Raw genomic sequence first — 12636 nt, 5'->3', positions numbered from 1 at the left:
GCTGTGAATAATCTTGATTTTGAGTGAGATTTACAGGCATTAACCAAGGGTTAAATGCAAAATGATGATTATCATAATTTTATTAGCACAATTTTACCAGAAATTATATTAAATCAAGGGTAACCGGATGGTTGGAGTATCAAACCAACTCCGAATTGCAATATGAAGTTATAGGAATCTGTATCAGATACCTAATGGTTAATTTGAACCCTCAATTGCACCAAAATACAGTGATTAGCACTGATTAATCATTGATTAGCAAATTAATCCACTGTTTTGTGTGCAAAAAACAGAGTATGCGGGGAGTCCAGATTTGGTGCCTTAGGACTTCAAATGAGCTCAAATGCTTTCAAAGGCATCAATAGCAATGAGTCTAGTAGAGGATTAAGCCAAGAAACACAAGATTTGACCAAATATTGAAAGCTTAATCTCTGTTTTACCAAAGTAACCTGCAGATTTGATGAAGAGCTTGGATCTCACTGTAGACTTGATGAAACTGAATTCTGTCTTCACCAGCTTGTAGAGCATGCTTGAAAACACCTTGGGCTAAGAGGAATTAGAGTGATTGACCCTGAGTGAGTGTAGATCTGAGATCTTCTGCTGAAAAACGGAGCCTGCTAAAACAGCGATTTCTCCTTCATCCGACGACGGTTTGCTACGTTGTTTGGATGAGCTTGAAGAGCTATGAGAAACTATCATGTGCTAGAAGGGTTTGGCCTAATTTTATGTGTGCAAGGAGAGGGAGCTCCTCCACTGGCTGGGGTATAGAGATGAGTTGAAAAAAGAGGGAAAATTATAATTTTCTACTAATCCTAATTAGCAAAATAATTAGCAAGATAATGGGCTCACAAATTAGCATGGCTCTGATACCATGTTGAAATTTGAGCATTATGATAAGCTATGGTGGATCAAACACTAGAATCAACATCATTAATAAAGTGATTAGTAAATAATTAAGATATAATTAGTGGATAATTAACAAATAGATTAATGTAGGCATGGATACTCAAAAACCAGCAAATTCTCATTAGGGCAATGCCTCAATTTATAGAGTTTACATCAAGCATCAAATCCCATTGATTTCTCCATGATTCACTCCACCTCTTTTCCTGATTCTCTCCACCTCTTCACTTTTCCCAGAATATCTCCCAGAATATCTCCACACTTCCCAGAATATCTCCGCACTTCCTAAATCTTCTCATGCTACCCTTTATTCTCTCCCAGCAGATTCTTCTCACCTTTTCACAGGTTCTTTCACATTTACACATCCTCTTTTACAGCCTCTAACCAAGGGCTTGTTCTCGCACACACCCTATTCACTTGTATTTTCAACAGGGTGCTGGGGATCATTCTTCTTACATGTGTTAAAGCTTATGCATTCCTAAGCTTATGCATTAAACTCAATGCATTTAAGCTTTATGCAAGCTTTAAGCTTATGCATTAAAGCTCAATGCATAAGTTTATGCATAAATCTCTATGCATGCATAGACTATACACATAACAGATATGTTTTTTTAGTCTAATAGATATGTATGTTATACACATAATAGTTTTCATACACATAATGTGACAGATTGGGAATAATATCCCAATTTGTCCCTTTTTTTTGGTTTTAGTGTCGTTTAAAGCGACGCTTATAGCGACATTTACAACGACGCTTACACCCCAAAACTTTTCCAGTTCCCTTTATAAAAAGCCACACTATAAGTGCTGCTGCCCCCTCTTTCTATTGTAGTGTGTTTAACTCCCGTCAATGTGTTTCATCGTGCATATGTGTACATGGATAATTACATCTCGAAAAATGGATATGTGTACATGCATATGTGTACATGGATAATTACATCTCAAAAAAGCTAGGGGCAAGCATACTTTGTTACGAATGCTCATCACACTGGGAAATACTACCCAAATTCGCACACTGGATCACTCCTAAAAAGCAGGGAATGGAATGGATAGAAAGAGGGCTGTTGCTATTTGGAAAGTGATGAAAATCTCTTATATCACTCAATCTGCTGATGTTGATGAATTTTTTTTCATGGATCATCTAGGCTCCAGGTACTTTGCAGATGTAGACAGTGGTGGAGTGGAAGATAAACAACTAGAGAATGATGATGGTATACAACAAGCAAGCTTCGCCCACACCCCAGCTTGTGCAAAATGCTAGTAACACTAAAGTTGGCTCTAATATGTGGAGCTTGAACCAGCCGCGCAAATGTCACAGTGAGTACCTTGAAGGAATTTATTTGGGCTCGTGTAGGGCGTACAGATAATCACCACTCTCATTTCATGCCTAATAGCTCTCTACAAATATGCATGCAGGCACTTCTCATTATGCTTGATGAACATCTTGTGATGGGCGGGCACAATTGCAATTCTAGTCTCTGGTCTCAAGGATGAAAACTCAAAGGTGAACTAGATGGTGTGCATAATGTGATAGTGAGCCGTGCTGAATAGCGCAATTCTTTTGCTATGCAAATATTTATTTCTTATTTTACTTATTTTTAATTATCTAATTTAGTGTAATTATTATGTTTTACGATGTTATTCTATACATATATATTAAAACCATTGTACAGCCCCACACGAGGTCATCTCTATCTCAGTATTTCAATGAAGATGAGACTCTGTCCACGGAGCGGTGCATGAAGTTTTTGTAGGCCCACTTGTCTATTAAAAAAATCAACTATTTTCACTCGTTATTAGCCCCTATTATGTTTTAAAAAAATTACCTGGAAACCCAATTCCTCTGGGAATACTACTTGTAATTGTCCTCTAAGGGTGGTTGTTTTCAACACCTTCGCTAGTTAATTTAGCTGATGTTGATGACCCATCACCATTATATTCAGTGCTTCTTGACGCACTTGATGTTGATGATTCGTCCTCCTACAAATTATTGCTGCTAGGCATCGTGCTGGGTTTGGGTTCTTTGAAGGGGTTGGGGCTGTTTGTCCGATGTTTGTCTTAGGCCTGAGATATATTTGTGCTTGCATAGGTTAAGGGTGACAATGAAGCTGGAAAGATGATATTTTTTAATGCTAGCTTGATGAGTTCTTGATTTTAACATGGAAAATGTATGTTTTGATATCACATTGCAAAACTTGATTACTTGATTTTTTGCACTCGCTTCTTTCCCTTTGCATCTCATAACCCATGAGTTGTTTCCATGTTTAGCTCATAACCTAGCATCCCCACGGCAAACTGGCCTGCACGCTAACGCCGCCTTTCTGTGAGCTACCTAGCCTCACGCAACTCTACCTAAGCTTCAACTTGTTCTCTCATAGCTTCCCTTACTTCTTTCTAGAGTAAGCTTGTTCCCTCCTCACGATGTTGGAACTTAGCCTGAACTCGTTCTACGTGCCTTTGCCTCAAAATCTCTAATACCTCACCTTAGACGGCAACAATTTTGAAGGACCTATCCCAACACCGGTTTGGGTCACTCGGAGTGTGTTCATCCTCATGAAGATGTCACTTGACTGAAAAGCTAATGATACACTTATATAAGTTTGGGCTCATAATGAAGCAATAAAGCACACCTACTAAACAAATATATATCTAAATTATAGCTTTTTGAATTAGCCCTGCCTATGACCACCCATAACCCCGTAACTCATGCGTCCCCATCCAAGGCAGCCCTAAATATAAGCTTAGCCTCAAAATTGAGTGATAAAAATTAAATCCACAAAAATTACCTTTTTCTTTTTCTTGCTAAAACATTTGGAGTACCGCGGAGGCCTCGTTTAACAAAGGCAAACCAAAAATTTCTAAAACTTAGTGAAACGTAAACATTTAGAGTTAGAATCCAGGCAGTGAGATATCATAGAGGAGGAGTATGCTGTTGAAGACTGAGGAGGTTGAAGTAGGCTCCGTTGTCACCTTTAGCCATGAGATCAGCGTGCTTTCCCGACTCCACAATGCTGCCGTCCTGGACCACGGAGATGGAATCGCAGTTCTGAATGGTGGAAAGCCGGTGGGCAACTACGATCGTCGTCCGGCCAACCATAATCCGATCTAGAGCATCTTGCACCGCCTTCTCCGACTGCGCATCCAGTGCACTGGTTGCCTCGTCTAGCAACAAGATTGCCGGATTCTTCAGTATTGCCCGCGCTATCGCTATCCTTTGCTTTTGTCCGCCAGAAAGCTGGACGCCTCGCTCTCCCACATTTGTCTCGTACCCATGTGTCAGAGAGCTGCACAGGAAGGAAAAAAGGAAACAAAGTTCGAACTGGAAATTTTCTTGAAATTTTACACTAAGCTCGCTTCGTAACATAAGTTAATCTGCCGAACAAGTATTTCACCTGACGAAATCGTGGGCATTCGCAGCTTTAGCGGCCTCCACGATCTCACCGGCCGTCGCATCTTCTCTGCCGTAAATAATGTTCTCCCGAATGGTACCTGTGAAGAGTGTGGGCTCCTGCCCAACCAAAGCAATGTACCGCCTGAGGGTGCGTAGGTGCAACAACCGGATATCCCTGCCGTCGATTTTTACCTTGCCTTTAAGGGGGTCGTAGAACCGCTCAATGAGCCCGATCACGGTCGATTTGCCGGAGCCGCTTTGACCCACAAGCGCCACGCTCTGCCCCGCCCGAACCCGCAAATCGAAGTTGCGGAACACCATAATATCGGGCCTCTGTGGGTAGGCAAAGTCCACGTGCCGTAGCTCTAGGTCTCCGCTCACGCGCTCCAGCCGCTCCGCTTCCGGGTCGTCGGGGTTGATCCTGCTGATGCGATCCAGAATTGAGAACACGGACCCCACTGCTGCGGCCCCCTTGGCAATGTCCGACGTCATGCTGCCAGCGTCAGCGATGACGCGGCCTGTACTGACTAGGATGAAGAACGTCTTAAACATGTCGCCCGGAGAGAGGAGCCCCTGGCTAACGAGGTGGCCGCCGTACCAGAAATCCAACGCCCATGAGAAGAAGGTGGTGAGCTGGGCGCTGCCAAGGCCAAGCCCGCCAAGGAGGGCTTGCCGCGTGGCAGCTTGCCGGGACTGCTCTTGCAGGTTGTCAAAGAGGTGGAGGATCGTAGATTGCGAGGCGAACGCTGCGATCGTACGGTGGTGGGCTACGGCTTCAGCTGCCAGGTGGCTGGAGTGTTGCCGCATGCTTAGTGCCTGATTGGACATGTTTTTGATAAGGACCCGTTTGATGTAGAAGCACACAATGACGAGGGGTTGGCTGGCCATGATTACGACGGCGAGACGCCAGGCGATGGAGAGCCCTAAGCTCGTGGCCGCGACGACGGCAACAAGCGTGGTTATAATGAGTGACCAGCGATCGCCTACCAGCGACCGGACAAAGTTAGCCTCCGACGCTAGACGGCCGCAGACGGCGCCGCTACTGTTTTCGGCGGCGTCGAACCAGCCCACTTCAAAGCTGAGGATGTTCGCCAGCATGCGCTCCCGCACACGCTTAGTGAGCCGCTCGCCCATCGCTGCAAAGTTGTAATGTTGGACAGCATTCGCCAAAAATGAGGCCACCGCCAGAGCGGCGAAGCTCAATGAGTAGTCCCTGATGCGGCGGCGCTGTTCGGCGCGGTCTGTCAAGTAGAACGCCGTAATCATGCTGCCGAGGGTGAAGGCGTAGAGAGGTTGTATGACGCCGAAGACGACTGCCCCAGCGCTGCCCATCGCCGCCTGCCGCCATTCCGGCCTGTTAAGCGCCGCCAACCTCCTCATAGACGGGGGCGGGGCCATCACCTCATCCACTTGTAGGAGCTCTCCCGAACGGCCACCGCCAGTAGACCCCCGGCTCATCCAGCTCGACGTGCTGGCTCGCACTAGAGAGAATCTCTCCTCAATCGCCGCAGCCGGTTCTGCGTCGGCATCGCCCCTGTCGCCGGCCGCACGCGTGAGGGCTGCGTAGGTGCCGTCTTCTCTCTCCAGAAGCTCGTCATGCTGGCCAACCTCCGCCACCTGGCCGTTTTTCACCACAGCTATCATGTCAGCGTTTCGTATGGTGGAGAGGCGGTGCGCCACCACCACTGTGGTACGGCCAAGGGCCGCCTGGTCTAGCGCCTCCTGCACCACCCTCTCCGACTCTGCATCCAATGCACTTGTGGCTTCGTCTAGCAGCAAAATGGGCGGGTCCTTCAGCATGGCCCTTGCTATGGCAATTCTTTGCTTCTGACCACCTGATATTTGGATTCCTCGTTCTCCAACCTGCGTTTAAACCCAACATTAAAAATCTTCGAAAACTCATTCTAACCAATGCAAGGAAAACAATTTGCTTTTCGGCACCTGAGTTTCGTATGCATCCGGCAGCTGAGAGATGAAGTTATGAGCGTGGGACTTCTTAGCAGCTTCAACAATCTCGTCCATGGTGGCATCTTCTTTGCCCAACAAGATGTTATGCTTAATGGTAGTGGCAAAAAGAGCAGGTTCCTGGCTTACAAGCCCGATTTGAGCTCTAAGCCACTTAAGCTGCAAAAGCTTAAGGTTGGTGCCATCCATGCGGATTTCACCATCCAATGGGTCATAAAATCTCTCTAGCAAGGCAATGACTGTGGATTTGCCGGAGCCACTGCTCCCGACCAAGGCCGTGGTTTTGCCTGCAGGGATGCTCAATGAGAAATTATCGAAAAGGGTTATCTCTGGCCTTGCCGGGTATGCAAACCTCACATTCTTGAGCTCCAAATGACCCACTACCTTCCCCAACACTTTGCCACCCTCATCATCCGGGTCTATGGCAGGCACCCTCTCAATCATCGCGAATATCCGAGCTGCCGCAACACTTGCTTCCGAAAAGTATTTTATATTTGGCAGAGAATTGCCCAATGCCCTGCCATCCAAAAGAACAACAATATAACATAGAAAACCAGATCTTACCCTAGGTATCAACACTTAATTCTCCCATTCACAAGTAGAAATTAAAAAGCAGAGGAAGCTTACAGGCCCCCTATAATTGCAGAAAGTCCTGTAGCAATAACTTTTCCACCATTAAGTCCTTGATTCACAATCAGTCTACTTCCATACCATGACATGAAAGCCCAAATTGCAAACACAACTCCATTGCTGCCAATGGCTAAACCCTTGGCTAATCCTTGCTTTAATCCAAGCTTAACACTGCCGTCCAGTGTATTAGAGAATTCGTGTATAGTTTTCTCTTCACCTACAAACGAATAAACAGTTCTAATGGAAGAGATGGCCTGTTCAGCCACTGTTCCGGCCTTGAGATACTCTGCATGCATTCTCCTTGCAAGCCCTGCTAGAATTCTCCCATATAGTAGGCCCGGGATGACTAGCAGAGGTATAAATGCAAGGCTTATGGCAGCTAATTGTGAAGTCAAATAAAAGCCAACAGCATAGCTTGCAACAAAGGTTGATAAATGCATAGTAAAATGAGGTACCTGGAAGGTAAACTTATGGAATTAGCAAAACAAATAATGATAATTATTTATTCTAGGCTAATTGTAATAATCATAATTACTAGATCAATCACTATAAGTGGAAGCTGGGTCTTGATTAGATGCCAAGTTCAGATTGAGGTGTTCATTAGTGAGTGTATAATACCAGCTGGAATTAATTGCTAAAATCCAATTAAGGTGTAACTAATTACCTTCTCACCAATAACCTCTTGGATAGTGAGTGTGTCTGCGGCTACGCTGTTGACAACCTCGGCTGTGCTGGTTTCTTGCACATCAAAGAAACCCTCGTCTTGTCTTAAGATGGCTTTCAGATACAAGGATCTCAAGCGAGACGCCTGCCTTTCACCAGTCTTGATCCATGCTGATCCCTCTACATGATTTTCAAACAAAAGTTGCGAAACTCAACTCTTAATTGTGATCAGTTTGATTAAGAAAAAGACTATGAACTTTATTTGTTCTGTAGGCGCTTAAACCTCTTACCCAGAAAGCTAGCGACGCCTACACCCAAGCCCACGTAGATGAAATATAGCGCATGCTGCAAGAAAATTATATGGTCACAACCCTGATTAAGTTATAACGAGTGTCATCACATTTATCCCTACGATCCGTCACATAAAAAATTATTTAATGAAGAGAAGCTCTCAGTATTCTAATCATGAACGAAGAGGAGCTTGAATCGTGCATTAATTTTGATAATCACCTTCCTAATCTCGCTCATAAATGTGCCTGCGGACAATCCAAACCCAACTCCTTTGCCAAAGACATCAACAAGGCCACTCATAATAACCATCATGCTGGGGGTGGAGATCCCATCACCAACAGCCCCAAGGAACCCTACAATCATCAGAAAAACATCGTAGTTGTCCGCATACTTAAAGATTCTTAAGAACGAAGCCTTGGGAGCTGCTTCCCCTTTCTTCTTCTTCTTTTTGTCTTTAATATTCCCCACTTCATTAAGATTACTCATTTTTATGAGAGGCTGGCTTTTAAAAAGCATTAATTCCTCTTGCTTTTGAAGGAGTTCTTGCTCCTTCTGAAGCAATTCCTCCTCTTGGTGGATCAACGACTCTTCCTTAAGCAAGAGCTCTTCTTTCCTGGTCAGAAGCAGCTCCTCCTTCTTAAGAAAGGCTTCTTTACTCTTATAAATTGCGCTCTCATTAAGATCATCATTATTGTTCTCTAACTGTAAGCTTGTTTCTGACCCATCCTCTACATTAGATGTGCCCATACTGGCCAATACGTTCAACGGAACACTCGGATTTTTTATAGCGCTCGACTATGTCGGTACCTTATGAACCGCCCCATTAGGCAAGGTTGAGGTCAAAACTTAAAATCTCTTCATAATGCAAATGACAAACTAACTAAAGCGAGAGTAATCGTCTTTAAGTCAACCTCAAACAACAATATTCAAACTCACCTCAAACAACAATATTCAAACTCATGCGAACACGGCTGTAGTGGAGTGGTTAAAAGCAGACGAGGTCTCACCCCTCGTCTCACTAGTGGTGTGGGTTAGATATGTGCTCTCTATGGTGTTGCGCATTCATGTAACCGGGGCTGGGTGTGTGAGTAGTGTATATAAACCAGTGTTGGGTTTGATCCTTGCTCTCTACGGTGTTGTGCATTCACGTAACTGGAGTTGGGTGTGTGAGTAGTGTATATAAACCGGTGTTTCTCACCAAATTTTTGAAAAATCCAATATTCAAACTGACATTTATTTCATCATACTCCTCAACTTGTTACTAGGGTGACCTTTATTCTTTATGAATTAGGTTTCTATTGTCTCATTATGTATACATTACACAATAAAAATATCAAAATGTATTCTTCTTCTTCTTATGTTTGAGAGAGAGAGAGAGAGAGAGAGAGAGAGAGAGAGAGAGAGAGAGAGAGAGAAATGTCTTAACCTATAGCTGAAAAATATTACCAAATGTTACAAATATAGAAAATATCAATCGATTATACTAAACTAACCCCCCTCCTCCATAAACAAAGCTCGCACTCGAGAAAACCCTTGTATCATCTATGCATAAAAGGTATTAAAAATTTGTCCAATTTATATGTTTTCTTGTTGAACATTACAACAATATGGGAGCATACTCGATTGATTACATTGATTGCATATATATTAGAGTTCAAGGTATAGCCATTACGAAATGGGCTCCAAGTCCATAGCCATACTCATACTGCTCCTTTGTGGGGGAGCGATGAACAACCTCCAAGTCCATAGCCATACTTATATTGCTCCTTTGTGGGGGAGTGATGAACAACCTCTTTCTAAAGGAATGAAATAGATTCTCCACCGAATCACTCACACCTAGAGATGCACTCCTGTCATCATTTAACACCTTCATATTGAACACTACTAAAAGAAAGAATTTTTTATTATTATTAGAAGAGAGTACGAAACAAAAAGAGCCTGTTCAGCTCACCATGCCTGCTTTTTTAGGGTTTTTCTGCTCACAAAAAGGAAACAACCTCTCTTTGATGCTGTTTTACTATTGTTTTAGGGTTTCATTATGCTACGTTTTTAGGGTTTTGCTGTTGTTTTTAGGGTTTCCCTACTCAACATGCCTCTGTTTTAGGATTCTCTCTCTCTCTCTCTCTCTCTCTCTCTCTCTCTCTCTCTCTCTCTCTCTCTCTCTCTCTCTCTCTCTCTCTCTCTCTCTCTCTCTGCTCGTGCATCGTGCACTTGTTCCCTCTTCTGGCCATTCATTTATCAAAATAAACATTAACATACATACAAGAGATAAAGGACATAACATCCATGCCAAGGCTCTAGGTGACGGCACAGTGGAGCTATCACCTAGTGTACCACACCCCACCTTTGAGGCCACACAGGATAGGTACATGTACTTACCAACCAATCCAAGACAAGGGATTCGTTGGGATGTGTGAAATACCGGAACCAATGAGCCGATGTCGGTCTCTAGAGTCCAAAGTTCTCTGACATGCTCCATGCTCCCTTGAGAGTCCTCCAACATGATTAGCAAATCTTCAAGTTAAGACTAAAGATACGGGTAGCCCTCACCACCGAAAAAATAGAACTTTTTGTACTTTATGAAAGCTTGCTCACAAGTGGCTCTTTCCTCTAGACGCTAGATGTGAAGGTCCACGTTGTTTCAAGTAGGAGGCACTAGCCAATTGTTGTTGCTTTTACTTATATGGGAATCGCCTCACCTCCCTCTTAGCATTCTTCCATTCTTTATCAAAGCACACCTTTTTTAACACACCTTTTGATGTGTGCTCTTCTGTTGGACAAGAGAAGCTTCATTCGCTTCTTCATTAATATAATCATTAAGTTCAAGGATAGGGTGGTGGAACCATGAACTCCTCCTTCAACCTATCATATTTGTATTGCTTAGAGCTAGCATCTTGTTCCTTCCAAGTCTTGAATGAGTTTGTAAACTTCAAGCTTACAAGATTCTTGATTCTTGCAATAACCTCCTTCCCCTTTTCATTAGAATAGATGCTACCATTATAATCAACTCTATAAGGAAGAGTTCTTAGATCATATGGTGGTACCCTTGACCTCTCTCCAATGGAGAGCTCCATTTCTATAGGCGACATGCCTCATCTCTGTGTGATGAGCCACAATGGCTACTAGAGCGACATGACTTAAAAATCAGTGGGACCATATGACTCTGGCATATATGTGGAACAATAATGCACTCATCTTGCTCAATGAGTATTTCCACCCATTTAGCTTATTCAAGAGTCAATTTTTAGCTTGAATCGTTCTTTTGTCCTCCTTGTGGATCAATGATTGTTTCCACCCACTTAGCTTGATTAGCAGACACCCCCTTTTGGATGATGTTTAAGAGCTATTTTTCAACTTGAATCCTTCTTTCTTGTGTCCTCCTCCTAGCTAGATTTTTTCCCTAAATCCACATACTTTTCAGCCATACGTATGGGATCTCTGAGCACATTGCCTTTTCATCCTTAACATCCCATATGGAGCCTCTTGTTTCCATTCCTTCAATGGCTTTAAGGGTTTCCTCATTAAACAAACTATCCTTTAGAAGAGAATTGATATCAGCTTTCTTTGGGGAAATAGGAAAGCACATTGTCCCTAACATAAGACAGTTTCCTAACTCCATCTTAGCACCTCTGGGGGGGGGGGGACACTCTATTAACCCCATATGTATCATGTGCGTTCAAGGGGTATTTAAAAAACCCCCTACTTATGGATTTTTGAATTTTAAGAACACCCTTTCTGTAACACTTTTTACAATAAAAGTACCCCTTATATACCAATTTTTTTACCATTTCAATTAAAAATCCCCTTATATATTTAAATTTTCTATAACTTCACAAGAGGAAAAAAACCCCTTTTGCTGAACCCCCCCTCCCCCCCCTCGAGCTTAGCACATAGTGATCTAACAAGGCAGAGCTAGTATCAAGAGCTAATATCAGCCCGGACATTGAGAGTCTAAGGGGTCTAGTTGGCTTTCTTCCCAAAGTACACCATGTCCAACCTTGATGAGCTATTAGCATACTGAATGTTGAAGTATGTGTGATCCCTCTATGAACACCATTCTCCCGTACCCAATAATGAGTCTTCTCTGACCATATCAAAACCGTGTTGCCCTCTTGTCTATCTACATGCTTCTTTTGCAACCATATTGAAGTCTCCCATGAGAATCCATGGAGAGGAGGCCCATTTAATTTTGCTAGCCACATACATTCAAGTTATCCATAAGAGTCAACTAATCCCCATACTAAATCTCAACCACCAAAACTCTCCCATTTGGATGGCATGCAATCACAACACGCTTAAGCTTCCTATTAATAATGGTGAAAGCAATCCAAGTCAAATGAACACATGGCCTACCAAGCAAAAAGTTAACTTAATTTTGTACCATATACCATAGATTTTTCAATGCCCATAGCTAACAACATCAATGAGGAAAGAAAGGGAGAGAAATAAGGAGAGAGGAGACATCTCTATATTATCTTCTCTTCTCTATCTCTATATCATCTTAAGGAAGAGTTTCACAAAGCTGCCACGTGGTAAGAATTTGGAGGTTCGGGAAAGGGAGGAGTAGGTTTGAGGAGGTTTGTGTAGAATTTGATTTTGGAAGTCTCAAAAGATGTGCGAAGCACGGGTTTCCAACTAGTATTATCTTAAGGATGAGTTTCACAAAGCTTCCAAGTGGCAAGAATTTGACTGTTAGTGAAGGAGGGAAGGAGGAGGTTTGGGTAGAATTTGATTTTGGAAGACGTGCTAAGAAGGAGGAGGTGGGTAAAAGAAGTGCGAAGCACGAGTTTCCA

The 12636-nt window shown here is 43.2% G+C and overlaps 1 protein-coding gene across 1 annotated transcript; it reads right to left on the bottom strand.

The window, feature by feature from the left end:
* Nucleotides 1–3749: 3749 nt before the first annotated feature.
* Nucleotides 3750–8686, bottom strand: ABCB15 (ABC transporter family protein). The gene is made up of 7 exons (XM_086797258.1): nucleotides 8063–8686; nucleotides 7843–7897; nucleotides 7554–7732; nucleotides 6887–7344; nucleotides 6236–6776; nucleotides 4296–6157; nucleotides 3750–4187 (listed from the first exon to the last, which is right to left on the bottom strand). The coding sequence occupies exons 1-7, from the start codon at nucleotides 8588–8590 to the stop codon at nucleotides 3815–3817; spliced, it is 3996 nt and encodes a 1331-aa protein (XP_086653384.1). The 5' UTR covers nucleotides 8591–8686; the 3' UTR covers nucleotides 3750–3814.
* Nucleotides 8687–12636: the final 3950 nt, after the last annotated feature.

This window comes from Cibotium barometz, chromosome 65 (genome assembly GCF_041138505.1).
Source record: "Cibotium barometz isolate CiBa-2024 chromosome 65, ASM4113850v1, whole genome shotgun sequence".
NCBI classification, from domain to species: Eukaryota; Viridiplantae; Streptophyta; class Polypodiopsida; order Cyatheales; family Cibotiaceae; genus Cibotium; species Cibotium barometz.
Note: the sequence above shows the minus strand (reverse complement) of the source record. Positions and strands in the feature narration are given on the sequence as shown.

Bases quoted from the DNA above. Each gene is read 5' to 3' on its own strand.
- ABCB15 (XM_086797258.1), bottom strand. From the start codon at position 8,590: ATGGGCACATCTAATGTAGAGGATGGGTCAGAAACAAGCTTACAGTTA. The intron at 7,345-7,553 runs GTAATTAGTTAC...TTTACCTTCCAG, and splicing joins AAGAGGTTATTGGTGAGAAG to GTACCTCATTTTACTATGCA. The intron at 6,777-6,886 runs GTAAGCTTCCTC...TTTGGATGGCAG, and splicing joins TCTGCAATTATAGGGGGCCT to GGCATTGGGCAATTCTCTGC.